At 40.5% G+C, this 23,483-nt stretch overlaps 1 protein-coding gene across 3 annotated transcripts in view; it reads right to left on the minus strand.

Moving 5' to 3' along the window:
- The window catches only part of CALU (calumenin), a 34,446-nt gene extending 11,980 nt beyond the window's left edge, over nt 1–22,466 (minus strand). For 2 of the 3 annotated variants that reach the window (XM_032276051.1, XM_032276049.1), the window contains exons 1-5: nt 22,326–22,466; nt 11,753–11,984; nt 6,442–6,635; nt 1,730–1,896; nt 943–1,003 (exon numbers count right to left, since the gene is read on the minus strand). In XM_032276051.1, the coding sequence (XP_032131942.1) occupies nt 943–1,003; nt 1,730–1,896; nt 6,442–6,635; nt 11,753–11,973 (643 nt within the window). In that variant the 5' untranslated portion in view covers nt 11,974–11,984; nt 22,326–22,466. Of the gene's footprint in view, nt 1–942; nt 1,004–1,729; nt 1,897–6,174; nt 6,369–6,441; nt 6,636–11,752; nt 11,985–22,325 lie in introns of all 3 variants that reach the window. The other variant, XM_032276050.1, reaches the window with a different exon arrangement.
- Between the last annotated feature and the right edge of the window lie 1,017 nt (nt 22,467–23,483).

Genomic DNA, 23,483 nt, shown 5'->3' on the forward strand with positions numbered 1-23,483 from the left:
AAAAGGGAAATGTCAAAAGGGAGAAAAAAAACAAACGGAAAGTAGTCAGAGAATCAGACAGAAAATATGAACAGAACACAGTAAAAAGGAATAGCTACAAGAGGGATCAACAACTCGCGGTCATTTATTCACCCATCTCTTAATCTATTCCTGATCTCCTTTCCCTGGATTTCCCAACGTCGGTCTGGGCTCCCTGCAACTCTACATCAGTTTTATAGAGCATGCAGGACACACTGTATCTGTGCTATTCGGGGTGGTAGCCACAGGTGCTTACTGAGCACTTGTAATGTGGCTGGGATGTGCTATCAGTATTTAAAAAAAAACCCTCAATTTATATTAATAAGTGGAAATTATAGTATTTTGGAATATTAGGTTAAGTAACACGCTGTTGAAATTAATTTCATCTGTTTCTTTTTACTTTTTAATGTAGCTAAAAGTTAAAATTGCGTATGTGGCTCACATATTTTGATTGGGGAGTGTGGCTTCTGACACTTTATCACAACCCACTATCACACTGGTCTGGTTAATGATCTAAGGAGAGTTGACCCATGGGGTAAATTGTTTCTACAGGCAAATACATCTTTTTGTGTGTGTGTGAGAGACAGAGTTTCGCTCTGTCACCCAAGTTGAAGTGCAATGGTGCGATCTCGGCTCACTGCAACCACTGCCTCTTGGATTCAAGGATTCTTCTGCCTCAGCCTCCCGAGTATCTGGGATTACAGATGCCCACCACCACACCCGACTAATTTTTGTATTTTTAGTAGAGATGGGGTTTCACCATGTTGGCCAGGCTGATCTTTAGCTCCTGACCTCAGGTGATCCGCCTGCCTCAGCCTCCCAAAGTGCTGGGATTACAGGCGTGAGCCACTGCACCCACCAGCAAATATGTCTTTCAAAGCTTCTCAGCTTCTTTTAAGAAAAACACTAGAAGCAGAGACTTACCAATATACTCTTCTAGATCAATGAAACCATCAGCATTCTTATCTATATCTTCCATTGTTTCCTAAACAGGAAAGAATAAGAAGAGACTATTAAGTTAGTCTGAATGAACATGCCAGAAGAAAGTATAGTATCTAGTTTAGGCAAACATTTATTATTCATTAAACACACACACATATGCATGTATGTACGTATGTGTGTCTGTATGGTTAAAACCATTTCTAGCCAGGAAATGGTAAAACATGAGCAATTTCTTATGCTTCAATCTAAAATATCTGAGTCTTCTTGGCACAACACTGACACTGCTTAATGACAAACTATCTCAACAAGCCCATGATGATCTACCTGGTGGCCTTAGTCATGCTAAAGTCACACTAACAGGAGATGTGACCAGTGATTGCATATATAGCTATAGATAGTCTATGTTATCAGTAACTGCCTTCTGTGAGAGTTCTTTTGCATCACTGTTATTACTCAATGTCTGACCACTGGTCATGGGATATTTTAAATAATAGGATTTCCTCCCATTCTTACAGTATGAAGCTACCAATGAAATGGCATATATTATATGATAGAAGGTATTATCATTCTAAACAGAATGTCTAAGGCACCTGAAAAATGACTTTATCAAGGTCACAGAAAAACAGTGACAGACCTTGGATTCTGAATCTGGCCGGTACTTATAGAGCATATCACTCTGCCAAATACATGAAAAAAGCTAAAGGGGAAAGATGGAATAAGCCACAAAAAGAGAAACCGAGTCCCTGTTCAGAATCCTTATCTCACCCACCTGTACTACTATATCTTTCATGTAGTCATACTCCTCAGGGTGCAGGAAAGCTGTGAACTCCTCCTTTGTGGCAATGAGGTCTCCATCCTTGTCTGCCATTTTAAACCTCCGTTCATCTCTAACCATCATCTGTTTATAGTTAAATCCATCATCAGGGTCTGGATCATCTAGAAAACAAAAATTTAGGTCAAAACTTAAAAGACTTTCAGAAAACAGAAAAATGTGGAGGGGGGGCAATCAATTTCCAACAAAGATAAACCAAGCAATGAAGAAATAATTGATTACACAATTGACTACACAGGTAAAATTACAGCAGTACAAAGACATTTAGTTTTGGGCTACAGCTCCAGTAATCAGATCTCAGCATCAGGTCCAAGTTCACATGGAACTCTGGCTCTTAAACTATGTAACTCACTGTTATGTTTCACTGTTGGTATTAAGGCTACTAGAGGGCTTGAATTTCCTAGTTACATGTGGAAGGCAGTGGTGGCTCTAAAGTCCCATGTGGCCTGAGTTTGAACTCTACCATTTTCTAGCTGTTTGGCCTTGGGCAGGTAACATAACTGTGTCTTGGTCTCTTTATCTGTAAAATACAGATAGTAATGGTGCTGACCTCACAGGATTGCTATGAGGTTTAAATAAGAAAATATATCTAAGTGCTTAGAACAATGCTTAGAACATAGCTGCCTTTCAATACATGTCAGTTATTGCTATTTTTATTAAACGTTAGGATCTCATTAAGAAGACAGATACCAAAGGCCTTCTACCTCATATAATGGACACTTGGATTAAAGCAATAGAATGCCACCACTCTGAAGGTCGCATTCTGTTTTTTTTTTCCTTCCGTCAACGCAGATATCTATCAAGAGTTACAGGTATTGTTCATCCCCATTTATGTAAAATTCTAGAAAATGCAAACTAATTTAGAGTCATAGAAAATAGATCAGTGATTGCTTAGGGACAGAGGAATGGGGAGGGTGAGAAGGATTACCAAGGGACGTGAGGAAATGTTGGGGGGTAATGGACATGCTCATTATCGGACTGCAGTGGTGGTTTCACTAGTAAATACATATGTCGAAACTCATCAATTGTGCACTTAAATACATACAGTTCATTTTATGTCAATAACATTTTATGTTTTTATTACCAAAAAAAAAAAAAACCCACCTTAGATTACAACCAAATTGAATTTGAAACTACCCATCTGTTATGACATCAAGCTACACAAGCAGGTATCTAGACTCTATATAAGAATCTAGAAAACTGAAATTTAGTTTTTAAGCTGAAAAATGTGGCATTAACTGCAGAAAATAAAAATTTTTTTCAATCTGAGTTGCTGTACAAACCAAGGAAGATAACAGACGAAGATTTTGTGAAGATATTTTAAAAAGTAAAAGACACTACATTAATGATAAGAAATTATTGTTTCTGCAACATATTGATTACATAAAAAGGATATGGCACCAGTTTCATAAAAAAGACCCACGGGGCCCCTTTAAGAATAACATCATTACTGCTAAACTTTGAGACTGTTCAATCTTTCCACACTTTAAACACAGTTTAAAGAAACAAAAGCAAAAACTACTGCACTATTTTGAGAGTTGAGCATCCTGAAGCTTCATTCTTTATTGAGTGTGAAAAATTCGGTAAAATAGCTTAATGAATCATAAGTCTTTGGGGTCCTGTATAGTGTGTGTGTGTGTGTGTGTGTGTGTGTGTACACGCCCCTAAAGCCATAATAGGTTGAAGCCATAATAGGTTGAAGATGGAGAACAGAAGGAAAACAAGCCTTTTGTGTGTGTGTGTGTGTGTGTGTGTGTGTGTGTGTACACGCCCCTAAAGCCGTAATAGGTTGAAGCCATAATAGGTTGAAGATGGAGAACAGAAGGAAAACAAGCCTTTTGCATATACTAAAGTGTCTCTTCTAAACAAAGTTTAAGTACTATGTAACATAAATAAAAAACATAACAGAAGATAACTTATACTTTAAGACTAGATTCTTACATAAGCACTCTCCTCCCCACCTTGGGATAAAACATGGTGACTGGACTCAAATAGCCTAATAGCAACATGCACATATGTACATAAGGATGGAAATAGAAAGATGCAAAACTTTTTTTTTGTTTGTTTGTTTTAGTCTTTAGAGTCGGAGTCTTGTTCCGTGGCCCAGGCTGGAGTGCAATGCAATCATAGCTCACTGCAGTCTTGGACTCCTGGGCTCAAGCAATCCTCTTGCCTCTGCCTCCCAAGTAGCTAGGACTACCGACAAGTATCCATTCATGGCTAATTTTTAATATATATATTTTTTAATAAAGATGAGGTCTGGCTTTGTTGCCCTAACTGGTCTCGAATTCCTGGGCTCAAGCAACCTTTCTGCCTCAGCCTCCCAAAGTCCTAGGATTAAGGCATAAGCCACTGAAATGCCTGGCCAAAACTTTATTTTTAATGACAAAACCTATATGCCTATAACTCTGCTTGGAATGCTGTATTTATCCTAAGCACTAGTGTTGGCCCTAGCTGAACTATATACAGCTTTAGGTAAGCTCTTGATCTAGTTTTGCTATAGGCAGGGTAGATCTTAGTAGTTCATATTTTACTTGTGGCAGAGAGAGTGTTAACCTTTCTCTCATGGATAGTTTATACCTGAACTCCAAATTGAATCAAGAACACAGAATAACAAAAACTCCTCACTTCTGTAAGCCAACTCATGACCCCCTCAGTGCTGTCCACCCGCATGCCTCTGGGGAAAGATGCCTTATAAAGACATTGCTTCTCCAGCCAGTGCTTCAGCTTATGTAGTCTCAGGCAGCAGAAATACCCATTACGTTGAATCATCTGCCCTGTGAGGCAACAGAGCTCTCAACAGATTTTTATGCACATAATCATACACAGTGTTGAAGAGTCATTCTGGCCAGCAAGTGAGTGCCTAGGTCAGAGATGAGATTTGTTTACACACCATTTTGTTTAGATCACCAATAGTGATCTACTCTTTGCTTTATATTTACAATTAATTCCAAATAAATCAGGAAGGTGCTGGGTCTCAGCCACAGCAAGAAGCAGGATGCCTCTCCATCTGTGCTGACTGTTTAATATATGTGTTCTTAATTGGGTGAAGGATATGTTTGGTTCTTGGCTAAGTATCAAGCATTGAGAGAGAGTGCCTCTTTAGTCTTAGGAATTAGAACAAGCCTGACACCGAAATAAGTCTCTTCACCAGAAATGCATGCAATCCTGTAATTAATGCAGACAGCTGGCTGTCCAGTGGGGAAACAGGTCTATTATACACTCACTGTTAGTCAGTGGTGGAGAACGCTTGCTTTTACCCAGAAAGTTGCCTAATTTCCAGGACAAAAATGCAGCAGGTACCATTTATATTAATATATAATCTTGTCTTAAACTGTAACCATGTACAATAGAGGAATTTCACAAATAAAAACATCTTGGGTAATCAACTCAGTAAGATCACTGCCTAGTATTTAGCAGCAGGCAAGTGTTACAAGTAAAAGAAAATGACTAACAAGTGGCCCAAGCATACAAGCTATCAAATCAACAAAAAGTAATCAAATCAACATTTATTTGCCTTGAAGCATTTGCAAAGCAGGCTGATAAACTCGTGTGCCAGAGAAAACAAATGGGAAATTTTCATTTCTAAACTTCAGTAAGCAGACATACTGAAATAAATTTTATCAAGGGAAGCTATTTTATTAAGAAAGACTTCTCACCAGTTACAAAGAAATCTCAATTGGTTTGAATTTTAGGTTCAACACTTTATTGGGACCATGTCAACAGACATCTCAAAGCCCCTTGCTTTGCATTGTTGGAACTATGCAGCTTTATAAAAGCCTTTTTTTTTTTTTTTTTGACAGGTCTCCCTCTGTCCCCAAGGCTAAAGTACAGCAGTGCAATCTTGGCTCACTGCTGCCTCAACTTCCTGGGCTCAAGAGATCTTCCCACCTCAACCTCCTGAGTAGCTGGGACTACAGGTGTGCGCCACCAAGCCTGGCTAATTTAAAAACATTTTTTTTTTGGTAGAGACAGGGTTTCACTATGTTGCCCAGGCTTGTTTCAAACTCCTTGGCTCAGGCAATCCTCCCACCTCAGCATCCCAAAGTGCCAGGATTATAGGCGTGAGCTATCAGCACCCGGCCCAATATATCCTTTTAAATGAAATCTACTCCAAAAATTGTCTCTATGAGGGATGACATACAGAAAAAATGGTAAAATATATGTAAAATGCTAAAGACATAGAAGATACCAGACTTCAGAAAAACACAATTAAACAAATTTTAAAATACATAATATGTAAATTTAAAATTAATAAAGGGAAATCAGCTTAGCACTGAATTGAACTACTTAAGATAAGCTTCCTTTCCTTTATTGTGTGACCCATTTGTTTCTTTGACTCAAGACCACGGTCTCTACCAGGCTGACATCTTGCCCCTTACCCAGGTAAGTGCCATAAGTCACGTTTCTGTACTCATCCCAGGAGATTAAGCCGTCTTGATTCATATCAAACTCCTGCCATTGGTTTTCAACATTGTCATATATGTACTTCTTCTGGGCGTGCTTAATCCAGGATCTCAGCTCCCCCTCCGTCACAAACCCATCTTTATCCGCGTCTATTTTATCTACAATCATTCTACAAGACAAAACAGTTACGTTTCAAGGTGCCAGCTCCACAAGGCTTTTTCCCCCAGATAGTAGGGACCTACCTAAAACGTAGCCGTAGGTGGCATTTTTATACTCCTCCCAGGAAACGAGGCCGTCCTCATTGAGGTCATGCCCCTTCCACTGTCGCTCTACATCCTCGTAAATCCAGCGCTTTTGTGCAAATTTAATCCAGTCTTTGAGCTCATCCACAGTGACAAACCCGTCCTTGTCGCCATCTATTTTACTTACAATCTTTCTGTAGAAAATGCAGAGAAATCCAGCAAAAGGTTAAAAGGGCACAGAACTCTGGACTTAGCCAGGTGTGTGCCCAGGGCTAATGCACAGAAATAAAAAATTGTCTCCAAAACAAAACTGCCAGGCCAGCAACTGAAAAAAATGGTCCATTACTGGTCTGTAATGAGCCACGTGAATAAGGTCAACACAGTCATGGCTGGTGCACTTGGATCCAAAAGCAAACTGTCTTTTCCCAGTTTGTGTTCAGCCTATGGAGGTAGAAATCTCTTTAGAAGTAGATTTCAGCCTATGGTTAGAATTCGGGAGTGAATATCCACTCCTATCCGAGTTCTCCACTCCTTGCATCAAACAACATGTAAAAATTTGTTTTTCCTTTTTTTCATTTTTATTTTCTCCAGTGAAGATGTGGCTGAACTTTTTCTTTATTGCTTACAGAAAAGCAACTCCATTTCTTGGCAAATAATCATGGTTTTCTAAAAATTCAAAATATTTACATCAGACTTTTAAAAAATTAGCTGCTTTTAGAAAAAGTAACACTTTTGATAAAAATACAAAGATATCAAAAAAATTCTGGATCATTATCTCAAGGCAAGATTATTTTTAAAAAACAGGTAAAAAGACAGGAAGATGCTTATCTAAAAAATGGCTAGCAGCTTTTAAATACTACACTGAATTGGATTTTTACATGAAAACAGAAAACTCTGAGGAAATGATGTAGTAAAAATGTATATCTGATGATGAGAATGTTAATAAGCTGAGAGGGTTAGTATGTAGATTATAAAGCAAAACAACAAAGCTAAAGAATCAGCAGCTTTATGAATCTTCCTTCACAAGCGTTTTTCTTCCAGATCTGTCACCTTAAGGATTTAAAATAACGTGCATGATATGAAAACTTCTGTTTAAAGATGCGATCACTTAACTATAGAGGCAAAGTCAACCTATGTAATGTCACCCAAGTAAGCAGCCCAGTTTGGAATATGAAGTTCAAGTCAAAACTTCCAACAGAAGCGAAATCTTGGCATACTCCTATGCTCTATTATTCGCAGGACCGAAAAGATTGTCACTTGGTAACAAATGATGTCTTTCCCTAGTTTGTGTTCATTTCAGGAATACAACATAGGAAAGAGATCAAAATTGCAGAGTAATAGTGACACTATGAAAAGAGACTCATCTTGATACTGATAGGGTGTTAGACACAACTATTATGTAAATCCTGTAACTAACAAACATTTTCCTTCAGAGAATGTGTAAATCTTGCTCTAAAATGTTAACAGGAAAGATAAAGCAGTAAAAAGTTGTCTCTGGCCAGGTGTGGTGGCTCACGCCTGTAATTCCAGAACTTTGGGAGCCAAGGTAGGTGGATCACCTGAAGTCAGGAGTTCAAGACCAGCCTGGCCAACATGGTGAAATCCCATCTCTACTAAAAATACAAAAATTAATTAGGGATGGTGGCGCATGCCTGTAATCTCAGCTATTCATTGAAGCAGGAGAATCTCTTGAACCTGGGAGGCAGAGGTTGTAGTGAGCTGAGATCCCGCCATGGCACACCAGGCTGGGCAACAAAGCGAGACTCCATCTCCAAAAAAAAAAAAAAAAAAAGTTACCTCTTAAATATCTTCTTCTATCTACACAGACAGAAGGACAGTTATTGTTATTGTAATTTTAGTCCTGTAGAACTTTGACACTATTCACAGATTAAGCTATACAAATATTGAAAACTTCTACATTATTTATAATGGGATGCAGTTTGGGCCCAAAAGATACTGGCTACCAATAGTGTCACTATACAGTTCAGAAATAAAGGCCAAGGAACAAAAGGGCAATCGGAGCCCCTCCAATCCCTGAAAGGTATTTTTAAACTATTATAAATAGCCTGAAGAGAAGGATTGCCCAGATAAAAAAAGACATGTGACTATTCAAGACGGGCTTTTCTTAACGAAGTTGGCTGAAGAGCATTCTATTCAATGCAAATATCTCAAGTGGCTTAATCTAGGGATTGGAAAACTTAAGAAAAAAATTATTATTTTTTTTACTGAAACAGAAATACAGTTTACAAGACAAACTTCTTTTTTAAAAAAGGGACAGATAGTAAATATTTCTGACTTAGTGGGTTGCATATAGTCTAGAGAGTACACACACGTGTGTGTGTGTGTGTGTGTGTGTATTTTTAGACAAGCCTTTAAAAAATGTAAAAGCCACAGCCGGGCATGGTGGCCTACACCTGTAATCCCCCAGCATTTTGGGAGGCCAAGGCAGGCAGATCACCTGAGGTTGGGAGTTCAAGACCACTGACCAACATGGAGAAACCCTGTCTCTACTAAAAATAGAAAAAATTAGCCAGGTGTGGCGCATGCCTGTAATCCCAGCTACTCTGGAGGCTAAGCCAGGAGAATTGCTTGAACCCAGGAGGTAGAGGTTGCAGTGAGCCTAGATCGCACCATTGCATTCTAGCCTGGGTAATAAGAGCGAAACTCCATCTCAAAAAAAGAAAGTAAAAGCCATTCTTATCTTGCTGATCATCAAGCCTGTAGGCAGTTGTGTAAGTACACTGGAAGTGGGCACATCTCATTTTAGGCATAAAGCTTTAAACTATCATCTTTAAATGCCTGTGTAAATTTATAAAGCTAATGGTGTCATAGTCCTCTGATAGTGGAGAACCCTATAGATGCCACCAAATAAGCCTTTATTCTAGGACAGACACAATGCATTAGTGTACCTCATGTTATTTCTTTTAGGAGGTAGCACATACCTCTACATTTCAAGGAGCATAAAGCAAACCCCTCAGTTGTTTAAGAATCTGGATCGATAAGTCAGCTCCAGAAGGGTGAATAATATTCCTGAAATTTTCAGTATGCAAAATTTACTTCTATAGTAAATATATCAAGGATGAGATTTTTTTCTTTTTCTTTTTTTTTGACACAGAGTCTCTCTCTATCACCAGGCTGGAGTGCAGTGGCAAGATCTCGGCTCAACACAAAATCTGCCTCCCAGGTTGAAGCGATTCTCCCGCCTCAACCTCCAGAGTAGCTGGGACTACAGGCTTATGCCACCAAATCCAGCTAATTTTTGTATTTTTAGTAGAGATGGGGTTTCACCATGTTGGCCAGGATAGTCTCAATCTCGTGACTTTGTGATCCACCCTCCTCAGCCTCCCCGAATGCTGGGATTGCAGGCGTGAGCCACCACATCTGGCCAGAGAACTTTTTAAATATTAAGAACCACTATCTCAAAACAAATCTTCATTTGAAGGACAAATAAAATGGTCTATTCGTCAATACTCTTAATAAGAAAAAAACCTGAAACTTGCATATTTAATTGTTTTAAAATGCTTCCTGTGTTCTTTTAGATATTATTAAAGATTTTAAAAACAGTGGTGAATTTTTGCAACTAAAGGTATAAACAATGACTTAGCTCTTAATAATTACTTGCCTTATAGACAGAGGGGGTATCTGTTTTTCCCAGCTCTGGTATACAGTACCCTACCAAATCAATGTTTGGAAATGCCATAGTAAATACATTTTTTAAAAAAGGTTTAGATGGAATTCTTGCTCCCAACAGTATGTTTCTGTATAAAGTAGGGATATTTGTTACTACTGACAAAATGTGGGAGAAGCAAACAGTCTATTCATACATTCCACAAAAAACATGATTTTATCATGTTATTCTAATCAAATACAGAATCTGTGCATGTGCTAAACTTTTAACATTCACTGATCACAAAAAGGAATATTTTCTACTGAAAACTGCCAGCAGAGCTTTATTCCTACCTGCAAGGAGCCAGAACATCCTCACTGAAGTATCAACTACCCTAAAAGACACCAGACCTAAGGGCCTTTCATTATTTAAGAGTAATTTTGTGAAAAAATATGTGCAGACCAAAACGTGGGTTGGACATGCAGAATATCAATGGGTGTGACATGAAGACTTCCAATACCCTCTGCATTTCTATTTTCAACCTGGAATGTTAGCACAGTTATTAGATTAAAACTGAAAGTAAGGATGGTCTCTCAAGAGAAAGCAACCTCATAGAAAACTCTGTTATGCGTATCTATCTATATCTACTTTCAAATGGGATAGTGCTCATTCTACATAGCAGAATATTTTTATAACTTGTCAATGTTGAAGAATAAAACATTGTACCTTTCAGGCAGCAGATAACCCAGTGAAAAAATAAATTTATTCTGCAGCATCTTCCAAAGCAAATTGTACAACAGTGCCTTATGATCAAAACGCTACCGATCAAGGCAAAGTATTTTTGAAAATTGCTATGTGTGGCACAACTTCTCACACAAATCTCTTTAATACAATTCAGAAAGTTGCACCAACAGTGCTCACTGAGAAGAATATTTTTACAAAATTGACCTGCATTTTCTTAAAAAAGGCGGCTTTGGAAGGGCCAATGAAGACATTCTCAGATCTCCAATTTGAAATAATCAACTGGGATTCTACCAAATCCATTTTTCAGGTCAAAAGCTGCCTACCAAGAGAGCCAAAGAACCTATGGCCCTGCTGTTACTGAAACAGTAACTCAGTATGAGTTACTGTGGTGGCACACACCTGTAGTCCCAGCTACTCTGGAGGCTGAGGTAACAAGATTATCACTTGTTATGATTTTCTAAAAGACAAAGGTGATTTTTGTTTTTTGATTAACAAATATCTGAGAATGAAAATAAAGAGGGTGAAGGACACCTTGGGAAATCATAAACTTTATAGGGATCCAATATGCAGTTTATTAGCCCATCAAAGACCTGGTTTGTACAATAAGTCAATAGGTCACAGATAGTTTTTAAAACTTAAAAGCAGCAGAGATGAGAAGTCTTCCCATGCAGTGTTCTTCTGGGAGCAAGATAATGCAGTTCAAGTTGGGTCCTGCAGTACTTGGTACTTTATGCAAAAGTGATGCTTTGTAGAATGAGGCACAAATGTTACTCAATTAAAAATGTATGAAAGCAGGCACTTAATTAAATTTTAGAGGTAGCAATTCCGTGGTTAGCTTTCAGGAGATGTATTAATAGTTCAATACAACTTTACTCATGACTGAGCCAGAAAAGAAGAAAAGAATAGTCTTTGTAAAGAATGTCATTACACATACTAGTCCCCTGAGAGCTGGCATCTTACCCAAGCCTTTCCTTGCTCTCTTCTGGTGTCAGCTGATCAAAGGTCTTTGCTTCTTCAGCACCCAAGAAGGCATCATGGTCATAATCAAAATTCTGAGCATCATTGTGAACTTTGTCGCTGAGTTGAGGCTCATGATGTACACGGTCCTTCTTTTCTGTGGGCTTGCTCAAGGCAAAGGCTGTGCACAGGGACAGGCACATAAGAAACTGTCGCAGGTCCATGATAATTAGATCTTAAAGAAAATGAAAAGCAGTTAATTCAGGAGGCAGTATGCTTAATAACTAAGAAATTAAAAGCTCACATCCCAGTTAATTATTAATTTGATGTACATATCTATGCAAGTCTTTTATATTATCCCAAATATTACTTAATCCATAAAATAAGTATGGTGGAATATCAGACTCTTCAATTATTATGGTGAGAAATTTTTATCAGTTTCCTTCATCTGATTGTAGGCTAAGAAATTTATAGTTATAATGTCCACTTTGTGCTTTCTTTCAAAAGATACCAAAGTAGAACTTTCATCCTTTTGCCCAAGTCCATAAACATTAAAAGTGAAAGAACCACGATTTAAATGCTGACTCCAAATCTTTTACTTTTTGTAATGCATCAGTGGGCTGGTCTTCAAACACAGCTGGTTATTAGAATCATCATGGAAGCTTTAAGTTTCCCCTATTGATTTAGAATCTCTGAAGCTGAATGCAGACATTTGTAGCTTTAAATGTTTTTCAGGTGATTCTGATGGTCATCAGATTAGGAACTAATGAAATACTTGGCAGTTTCCTTGGTCAATAGCACCGAGTCTGCGACATCCAGGCTCAACCTTGAGTCGCCTTCAAATGCCAAATCATGCAGATGGTCTGGTCATGGATAAGAATTTCTTTATCCTTCTGCACAGTTGTTTCTCATACTTGCCTAGGCCTAAAGACCACCTGGAGTACTGTTCAAAGTACAGATTTCCAGGCCCTGCTTCAAACTTTCAGAATCTCTGTAGTCATAGGTGATTCTAATGAATAAGCACAAAGCTGGAACACTTGACTGAAAAATGTAACAAAAAAACCTGCAGGGCCGGGCGCGGTGTCTCACGCCTGTAATCCCAGCACTTTGGGAGGCCGAGGCGGGTGGATCACCAGGTCAAGAGATCGAGACCATCCTGGTCAACATGGTGAAATCCCGTCTCTACTAAAAATACAAAAAAAATTAGCTGGGCATGGTGGCGCGTGCCTGTAATCCCAGCTACTCAGGAGGCTGAAGCAGGAGAATTGCCTGAACCCAGGAGGCAGAGGTTGCGGTGAGCCGAGATCGCCCCATTGCACTCCAGCCTAGGTAACAAGAGCAAAACTCCGTCTCAAAAAAAAAAAACAAAAAAAAAAAACAAAAAAAAAACCCTGCAGAGAAGCTGCAGTAGAAATCTGTTTAGCATACTCTGATACCCTACAGTCCTGTCCAGAGTGGTTAAAGTCTTAGATGAAAAAAATAAATAAATAAATAAAAATCAAGGAGAGGGTTTTCAGGCTTTTACATTTTTTCTTTCATCACTGGAAAAGCAGCTCAGTGGGGGAGGGTGGAAGGTCCTCAAATGGCAGAGGAGGACACATCAGTGGAGAGTGGAAAGTGTTCTAGAGTAAATATGAATGCACTAAGACAAACAGAAATGCACCTAAGGAAATTATGGGGCGGGGCAGGGGAGAGAGAGTCTGTCCCATGTGCCTCACTCTCAAAAAAGGTACTGTTACAGTTGATGTGAAGGTTAAGGCTTACGAAAATCCACCAGAGGAAGCAATGTGAAAGCAAGATCATGAAACCCACAGAGAAAGGGGTAGAAGGTGGTACTTTTCTTACTCGGTTCCTATCAATGTTAGAACTTGGCTATGTTTCTCAACGTTGTTTCCTTCAATCCCATCAAAATACCCACATTTACAGACAAAGATACTTGTATTAAGATGTTCTATGATGCCAGTTCATAATGATTAAAAAACTGGAAAACAAGGCTGGGCATGGTGGCTCACACCTGTAATCCCAGCCCTTTGGGAGGCCGAGGCGGGCGGATCATGAGGTCAGGAGTTCAAGACCAGCCTGGCCAATACGGTGAAAACCCGTCTCTACTAAAAATATAAAAAATTAGCCGGGAGTGGAGGTGTGCACCTGTATTCCCAGCTACTTGGAAGGCCGAGGCAGAAAGATCGCTTGAACCTGGAAGGAGGAGGTTGCAGTGAGCTGAGATTGTGCCACTGCACTCCAGCCTAAGCGACAGAGCAAGACTCTGTCTGAAAAAGGAAACAAACAACAGTGGCCATTATAACTGACTACATGAAAAAAAAAAAAAAAAAAACGGGAAAACAGGTGAAAACAGAGAACTGGTAAAATATATTAAATCTCTATTATGGAAAAATACACAGAGATTTAAAAGAATGACATGAGGCCAGGCGTGGTGGCTCACGCCTGTAATCTCAGCACTTTGGGAGGCTGATGCAGGTGGATCACTTGTGTCTGGGACTTGAAGACAAGCCTGGGCAACATAGCGAAACCCTGTCTCTACTAAAAATACAGAAATTAGCTGAGCATGGTGACACACACCTGTGTAGTCCCAGCTACTCAGGAGGCTGAGGTGGGAGGACAGCTTGGACCCGCCAGGTGGAGGTTGCAGTGAGCTGAGAACTTTGTCTGTTGCCCAGGCTGCACTCCAGCCTGGGCAACAGACAAAGATCCTGTCTCAGGGAAAAAAAAATAATGCCAGGCCATGATGGCTCATGCCTGTAATCCCAGCACTTTGGGAGGCTTAGGCAGGCAGATCACTCGTGGTCAGGAGTTCGAGACCAGCCTAGGCAACATGGTAAAACCCTATATCTACTAAAAATACAAAACTTAGCTGGGTATGGAGGTGTATGCCTGTAGTCCCAGCTACTCAGGAGGCTGAGGCACAAGAAGTGCTTGAACCCAGGAGGTGGAGGCTGCAGTGAGCCAAGATTGCACCACTGCACTCCAACCTGGGTGACAGAGCAAGACCCTGTCTCAAAAAAAAAAAAAAAAAAAAAAAAAATGAGATGGATCTATCTTCAGTGAAATGGAGAACTCACCAAAATGTCAAGTGAACAAAAAAGCAAGGTGCAAAACAATGTCAAGATCTCATTTACGTAAAAAGCAAAGCAAATTAAACAATCTCCCGAGCGTTTTATTTGTATAAAACATAACATGCACAAAAATGGTGTGGAGAGATAAACACCCATGTGTAAACAGTAGTAACCTCAAGACTTATGGAGAAGAGACAGGATTGGAGTGGGCTGGTAAGATTTGTGTGTATCATCTAATGTTTATAAACAGCACACTCTCATGTTTATTAGCTTTCTGTGTGTATTACTTGTAAAATATTGCTCTAAGTGAATAACACTCTGGATGACCCTCCAATAATTAAACTGATCAAATTAGTTAAGAGTGAACAGAAAATTAGAGATTTAGTGGTTCCTTAAATACAACATTAAAGTGAGTTTGCCTTTACTTTAGGGCAAAATGAAACTTCTATGTCAAACTATAAACAATTCTTTTTTGAGACAGGGTCTCACTCCATCGCCCAGGCTAGATGCAGTGGTGTGATGATAGCTCACTGCAGTCTGGACCTCTGGGGCTCAAACCATCCTTCCACTTCAGCCTCCCAAGTAACTGGGAATACAGATGAGCAGCACCATGCCCAACTAATTAAAAAATTCTTTTTGTAGAGTCTTACTAATATTGCCCAGACTGGTCTCAAGCAATTTTCCCGCCCAAGCCTCCCAAAGTCCTGGGATTACAGGCGTAAGCCACCACACACAGCCTATAAACAAATAATTCTTTAGATAAACAAAACTTTGGAAACAAAAAACAGGATATGTTGTTGATGTTTAGTGATATATCCCAACAATATATATAATGACAGAGGCTTGCAGAATCAAATAAAATCAAGAGTCACTGCAACAAAGGATTTTCCTTATGTCTAAGGGAATTTTACAGCATTTATAAAATTTTACAGCAAAATTTTATAAATGATTACATTCTCAAAATATAACATAATACCCTAAAACTCTTGCCAACCCCAAATATTACAATATGAATAAATGCTTACTCACTCTAACACTATCAGGGCCTGGAAAGGACACTGTACCAAGTTTTGAGACATGTAGCATATAGAAATGTAATAGATTGGTTCACTTTGTGATTTAGAGCGAAAACTACATGTAAGTTTCAGGCTTAATATCTTGATACAAGGATACAAGAATTCCAAAGAGTAAAAGGCAAGTGATTTAGCTTTATCACTCACCCATTTCTCCTTCCTTCCCCTCTTTCGACTAAACTTCCAGTCTCACCCTTAAACAGTCTCTTCCATTCTGTCAATCAGTGCTTCTCAGGTCTCCACAGCCCAGTCTTTCCCAGGCTGGGCTACTCCTTCAAGCTTGCTCTTCCTTTCCCTCACCCACACAGTTGTCTACCCTGCTGCCTCTGTTTTTTCTCCATCCAATACTAGCCTGAAACCTGGCTTTCTTACTATTGATGAAACTGCCTGCAAGGGTCATCAAGGACCACCTGATGGACAAAACCAGTGGTCCATCTTTACGTCTTTATCTTTCTGCAGGGAGGAATGAAAAATTTGCACTTTAAGTTCTACTTAAAAAACAAAAAACAAAAAACAAAATACCTTTTGTGCTCACATATACCAACTTCTGGCTATTAGAAACTTTAACAAAGGGCCTCTTGTTTTATGAATATACACACTAAAAACAGAAAATACCACCTATACCAAAAACTGTACTAGATTTATCTAAAACCATATGGTTTTTAGTATGGGGTGTGTATGTTCAAGCAGAACAAAGGATATCCAAGACAAAGGATATTTTATGTGGGAAGATGTGAAAAAGAACAGTATAAAATAACTCCATACACAGCATTTGAAAAACTACATGAGTGCACTTTGTTTTATTTTTTTGAGACTGCGTCTCTCTCTGTTGCCCGGAATGGAGTGCAGTAGCACAATCTTGGCTCACTGCAACCTCCACCCCTGGGTTCAAGCGATTCTTCTGCCTCAGCCTCTTGAGTAGCTGGGATTACAGGCATGTGCCAACACACCTGAATAATTTTTGTATTTTTAGTAGATACCGGTTTCACCATGTTGTCCAGGCAGGTCTCAAACTTCTGATCTAAAGTGATCATCCCATATTGGCCTCCCAAAGTGTTAGGATTACAGGCATTAGCTACCATGACCAGCCAGTGTACTTCCTTTCTGAAGCATCTTTGTCTTTCAACCAAATTGAAACCAAACGATACAAAGTTAATGACCCTTCTCATTTTCCTCACCCACTTTAACACTTTATAAAAGTTTAGGCCAGCTGTGGCTCATGCCTGTAATTCCAGCACTTTGGGAGGCCAAAGCGGGTGGATAGCCTGAGGTCGGGAGTTTGAGATCAGCCTGACCAATATGGTGAAACCCCATGGTGGCATGCGCCTGTAGTCCCAGCTACTCAGGAGGCTGAGGCAGGAGAACTGCCTGAACCCAGGAGGCGGAGGTTGCGGTGAGCCGAGATCGCGCCATTGCATTCTAGCCTGGGTAACAAGAGTGAAACTCCGTCTCAAAAAAAAAAAAAAAAAAAAAAAAAAAATTTAGATTGAGCTGTGAGCAGTGGCTCACAACTGTAATCCCAGTACTTGGGGGGACCAAGGCAGGTGAATCGCTTGAGTCCAGGAGTTCAAGACCAGCCTAGGCAACCCTGTCTCCACCAAAAATACAAAAAATTAGCTACATGTGGTAGTGCGGCTATAGTCCCAGCCACTTGGGAAGCTGAAGTGGGAGGGCCTGAGCCCAGGAGATGGAGGTGGTAGGGGGCTATGATCATGCCACCACACTCCAGCCTTGGTGAGGATACAAGGCCCTGTCTCAAGAAAAAGTTTAAATTGGATACCTTTTCTGTCCAAAAAGTAAAAGAAAGTTTAGAGGAATAGGTATAGATCACAGAACACTTCCAGCTGGAAAGATCTTTGCATATCCATTGGGCTATATATGATTGCAATACTGGTCCAATGGATATACTATGGACACAATGGACAACATAATATTAGGAAAAATATGATAGACGTAAACAAGACTTAGCTGTATGAGCTTTAATCATATGACCTAGAAAGTAAACCAATGGTTGTGAAAACTGAATCTCCCCACCTGTTTCTCAAATGAGTTTCTCTCTCTAAAATTCTGTCCCTTTTCCACCAAGGGTAACATCTAGTATTTTTTTCTTGGAAAAAAGAAATTTAGACCTGTACTGCCCAGTACAGTAGCCACTAGCCATATGTGACTATTAAGCACTTCAAATGTGGCTAGTGTGAATTGAGACCGGCATAAGTGTTACATTTTACATCAAAAGAATGGTATTGTATATGTATTAGATTAAATATTACTAAAATTACTTTCACCTATTTTAGATTTTCACCTGAAAATTTAAAAGTACATATGTGGCTTGTATTATTACATTTTTATTGCACATCATGTTAGACACAAACCAAAAGATTAGAACAGAAAAGCTATCCAGTAGCTATCATTCTTCTGTAGTACTAGTATGTCACCAAAAATGGTCTATAAAGTGGTTTTCATGAATCGTTCCAGTAATTTATAAAAAGAAAAAATTAACAGGGTTAAGTGATTTTAATAACAATGAATCTTAAGAATTGGTTTCTTAATAACAATGAGTCTTAAGAATTGGTTTCTTCCGCCGGGCGCGGTGGCTCAAGCCTGTAATCCCAGCACTTTGGGAGGCCGAGGCGGGTGGATCACGAGGTCAAGAGATCGAGACCATCCTGGTCAACATGGTGAAACCCCGTCTCTACTAAAAATACAAAAAAAATTAGCTGGGCATGGTGGCACGTGCCTGTAATCCTAGCTACTCAGGAGGCTGAGGCAGGAGAATTGCCTGAACCCAGGAGGCGGAGGTTGCGGTGAGCCGAGATCGCGCCATTGCACTCCAGTCTGGGTAACAAGAGCGAAACTCCGTCTCAAAAAAAAAAAAAAAAAAAGCTCTAAATTCTTACCACTCCTCCCTTCAGGTAAGAACTTAGAGCTTTCAAGGAAATTTTTGTGCCCATTGTGTATCCATTGGACCAGTATTACAATCAATATATCGCCCAAGCTTTCACTTTTGGTAAAGTGCCATTGGTCACAGAATACTTAAATTGTTTCAGGGAAATTGAGATGTTTAAATTCAGCTTCACAAGAATGTTAACACTGACTGATCCGACAGTTATTCTGGTTGACCAAAGATCCATTGCTCAATGTTAACAATCGGTAGAAATGGGTGTGGCAGTAAAATTCCAGTTCTCTGAGCTGGATGAATATTCAGCAGAAAAGGCATTTCTCCACAATGCAGCAAAAGCAGGATCTCATTGTTTAACTGTCTACTTCAATTGGAGATTACGTGGGATAGCCTGATAGCACTTTAACTATAGTAAGGCCTAGGTTATGAGATCTAGAAAATGAAGTTATCTTGTTATCTGACATTCTTTACTTACAAGCTTTAGTACAAGTACTACCAATGGACCATCACATAAAAGTGATGGCATCCTTCATGATTTGATATGTCATGATACCAACACATAATTTATTTAACATCTAGCGATGAAGTTACATCGGTTCATCAACACATTCTCACTATGTGATGGAGGGAATACATTTACAAGACAGCTGAGATAGAAAAGTGTAAAATGTGGCTGCAGAAAAAAAAAAACTCTGAGAATGTCTGAAACTATTACTCAAGCTTCATTAGTTCTGTAACCAAAGCAGCCCAGCACAAACTTTAAATTTTTCTGGCTACAGAATAAAAAACCTTTTTTTAAGAAAAAAAATCTAGAAATTCTGAGAGGAAACAAATTTCCTTTTGGTCAACAAGCCCTAATACATAATCAATTGTGAGAGAAATGCTACTTGAAATGTAGGAAAGGAGCCTTGGTTTCTAGCTTTAATTTTGCTGTGCACGTGTAACGTGGGTGACATTGTTGAGAATTTGGTAGTTATTTTAGCTCAACCTTCCTTCAGTGCCAGATAGTCTATAAATAATTTTAAGATCCTAGAAGAAAAGACCTACCTACTATAATCATTCTAGCTGGAAGTGATCTGTGACATTTTTTTCTTTTTGGACAAAAAGGGTATGATCCAATCTAAACTTCTACAAAACTTGCTTGTACCACTCAATAACAATGACCATAGGCTACTTTAAGTTGTCTCCTTAGCTCCTCTTTAGAATCTACATTTCCGGAAGAATGTCTACATATTAGTTAGTACAAATTATTATCCCTATATTTTCCCTAATACATTGTTTTGCACTTTTTTGACACCAATACATTTTACTGGATTAATACATCTTACTGAATTAATTGGGCAGTACTTGACAGCGATGTGGTTCCTGCCTGCCTGTGCTCTCCAATCTCCAATTCCATTTACAGGACCTGGCTATCAGCCAGCAACAGGCAAAAGTATTATATCAGCTGTCTTAACTTGAATACATAAATTACAGCATCAGCAACATCCATAATTAAAGAGTTCAGAGAGACAGAATCTAGGGCCTTATGGCCTAGCTAGCATTTCCAGCGGCTATCCTTGGCTACACCTTTGTCCTTCCAATATCCCTGGCATATCTATGTAACACAAAATCTGTTAACACCAACGTACTACGGTGTCGTGTTGTATACCTCTAGTCTCAGCTACTTGGGAGGCTGAGGCAGGAGGACTGCTTGAGCACAAGAGTTCAAGGATCCACCTGGGGAACACAGTGAGATCCTCAACTCTAAAGTAAATTTTAAAAAATAACACCAATATATAGATCACAATACTGCTCTAATGGGTATAAAGTGCTATCAGTAAGTATCTCTTGATACATCACTGGATGAATGAAAGTGATGAGTAGATTGAAAGTGACAATGAGTTGGTTTCAAAGCTATATTGAGTATGATTCACTCAGGCACACTCAGTAGATTTTTGTGAGCTTATGGCTCTCCTACTTGTGATTCTCAAAAGAATCCTGTTGGAAACCCCCGAATCACTGTAAAACCTCAGATTTGGCCTTGACAAATACAATTTAGAGGCCGGGCGCGGTGGCTCACGCCTGTAATCCCAGCACTTTGGGAGGCCGAGGCAGGTGGATCACGAGGTCAAGAGATCGAGACCATCCTGGTCAACACGGTGAAACCCCGTCTCTACTAAAACTACAAAAAATTAGCTGGGCATGGTGGCGCGTGCCTGTAATCCCAGCTACTCAGGAGGCTGAGGCAGGAGAATTGCCTGAACCCAGGAGGCGGAGGTTGCGGTGAGCCGAGATCGCGCCATTGCACTCCAGCCTGGGTAACAAGAGGGAAACTCCGTCTCAAAACAAAACAAAACAAAACAAAAAAACAATTTAGAGGTTACATCTGGTCCCTCATTTGGATATATATATATTTTTTCCTCATTTGGATATTACAGAAATTCTTCGGTGATGACTGTCGTTTGGTATTTGGTTAATTAAATCTGAGTGAAGTCAAACTTGCATTTGTCTTGTGTCAAGATCCATTCTATGGCAAAGCCTAATTTAACAGAGATTCCAAGGTTCTTTGCCTCCAAACTGAATAAACTACTAGAACAAGAAACAACTTGAAGCCACCTTATTCCCAGTTCATTAACGTTGACTTTATGGTCCATGCCAGAAAATGAATGTAACTCAATTATCAAAGACACTATTCTAGAATTGTACACATTTAGGAATTCAGATCACAGGCTCAAAAGTTTTAGCAGGAGACCCAGGGAGCTTTTGCCTTGATGCAAAAGCAGCTTTCGAAACTGACTGCAAGGCACTCTATCTACGCTTAATCAGGGCAGCTGAAAGGAATTAAGTTTATTTCTGACCTCAGCACGCCAAAAATCAGTAGGATATGGGGCTAGAAGCAATAACAACAAAAAAAATTAATTCCCCTATACAGCGTTAAAACCTATTTTCCGTCCTCACTATAGTACGTAGCCAAACATGGAAGCTCTAAATATTCAGCTTTTCTTTAAAACTGTACATATCACTTGATCTTTCCTCCCTTGTTTTTGCACCATTTAGGTGAGTGAACGCGACCTTCTTGGCAGATGCACCCTACAGTCGGGATGTGGCCTTGGGGCGGGGCTGGCAGATACAAGCAGGCTGGTGAGTGGGAGGCGGCAGGGAGCTGTGACAATAACATTATCCAAATGCCCTCCGACCTTCCGGAGGCAAAAAGTGACCCTCTGGTTCCAGGGACTCGGTGAGTGGCGTGACCCAGAGACGGACATGGACGCGACAAGCCAGGCACAGAACAGTACCCAATGGGACGGAGTTCGACCGGACTAGCCCCCTTCCCAGAGAGCGCGGGAAGACGAGAGGCGGCCTCCATCCCAGGCTGCACACCAAGGCCCCGGGATCTCCAGCAAGCTCAGGCCTGGGACCCCAGCGCCAGCAGAGACACGGACCCCGAGTGAGGCAGGCACCTGCTGCGTCCAGAACAAGACCAGGGACAAAAAGAAAACGAATAAAGATGAGGCGGTGGTGAAGGGGCTGGGCATCACCGTACTTACCTTTCCTCGTAGCCACCACAGCACAGGATGCCGTGGCCGCAGCTTACCCACCGGCTCAGCTCACGCGCTAAAGCACCGCCCAACCGGAAGCGGCTTTGCGCCCCGCCCTCATCCGGCTCGTCAGCGGCCTCCAGACCAATCATCAGCAAACTCGCCGCTGACGCAGAGCTTCCCCGAGCTGCCATTGGTCCAGCAATCTCATAGCCAGGATTGGCTCGAAAGCGCCACGTCCTCGCGACCGCGCCGAGTTGCGTGGCCCGGATTCCCGCCCAACTCTGGTCCGCGGGCTAGTTGGGACGGCGGGCCCCAGCCCCAGTCCCAGCCCCAGCCCCAGCCCCAGCCCCCTATTGCGGATGGCGTGGGCGCGGCCCTGTGGCCGCCACGTCCCCATTCACAGCTCATGACTCTGCCTCCAGTGCTTCTTAGACTATCCTGCTAGTTATCTTCATTCCCACAAGACCCCCAGGGCGGAACTAATCCGACTGCATCAGTCTCCAACTTTATTGAACAATCCCAACTTTTTATATTCTTTCAGCGCTGCGCCCTGTACTATATAGGAGGCTCTTCAGTCTTTGGCATCAATGTATCTTTCAGCTCCATCTCTCAACACTCCCCCTCATCCTGCGCTCTGGCCACCATCATCTGTGTTTCCTGACAGCCGGTCCTTTTTCATCTCTAAGATTTTTGATCAAGAGGCTTCCTCTGCTAGGAATAAGTGCGTTTTTTTGATTCTCTGCCTTGCCAATAGAAGTCCCAGTTCTGATGTTAGCTCTAGAAGCCTTCCCTGACCCCACTAGGCATAATTCTTACCTTATTTACCATCATAACTGTATATAGCTTCAGTACACTTTGCCAAATTCTGCTTTAAAATGTTGCTTTTCCATCTGTCCTCTTCTAGAGTAAGCTTCTGGGTAGGGATGTGCCTATTCATCTCTATATCTGCAGCTCTGAGCTTACTGCCCAGCTCAGTAATGTTAAGTGAATGGAATGCTCAGAACCCGTTGCATGTCCCTGGTTTAAGAGGAACACAGGAAATCAACCATTTATTTGTTTCGTGTCATGAAATTAAAACAAGTGTCAAATAAAGGCTACTATAGCTTCAACACAAACGGAATATAAACCTGTGGAGCTCCTAGCACATAAAGCCTGCATAGTTTA

Source organism: Sapajus apella, unplaced genomic scaffold (genome assembly GCF_009761245.1).
Source record: "Sapajus apella isolate SASKATOON/1434 unplaced genomic scaffold, GSC_monkey_1.0 scaffold7, whole genome shotgun sequence".
In the NCBI taxonomy this organism is placed as follows: domain Eukaryota; kingdom Metazoa; phylum Chordata; class Mammalia; order Primates; family Cebidae; genus Sapajus; species Sapajus apella.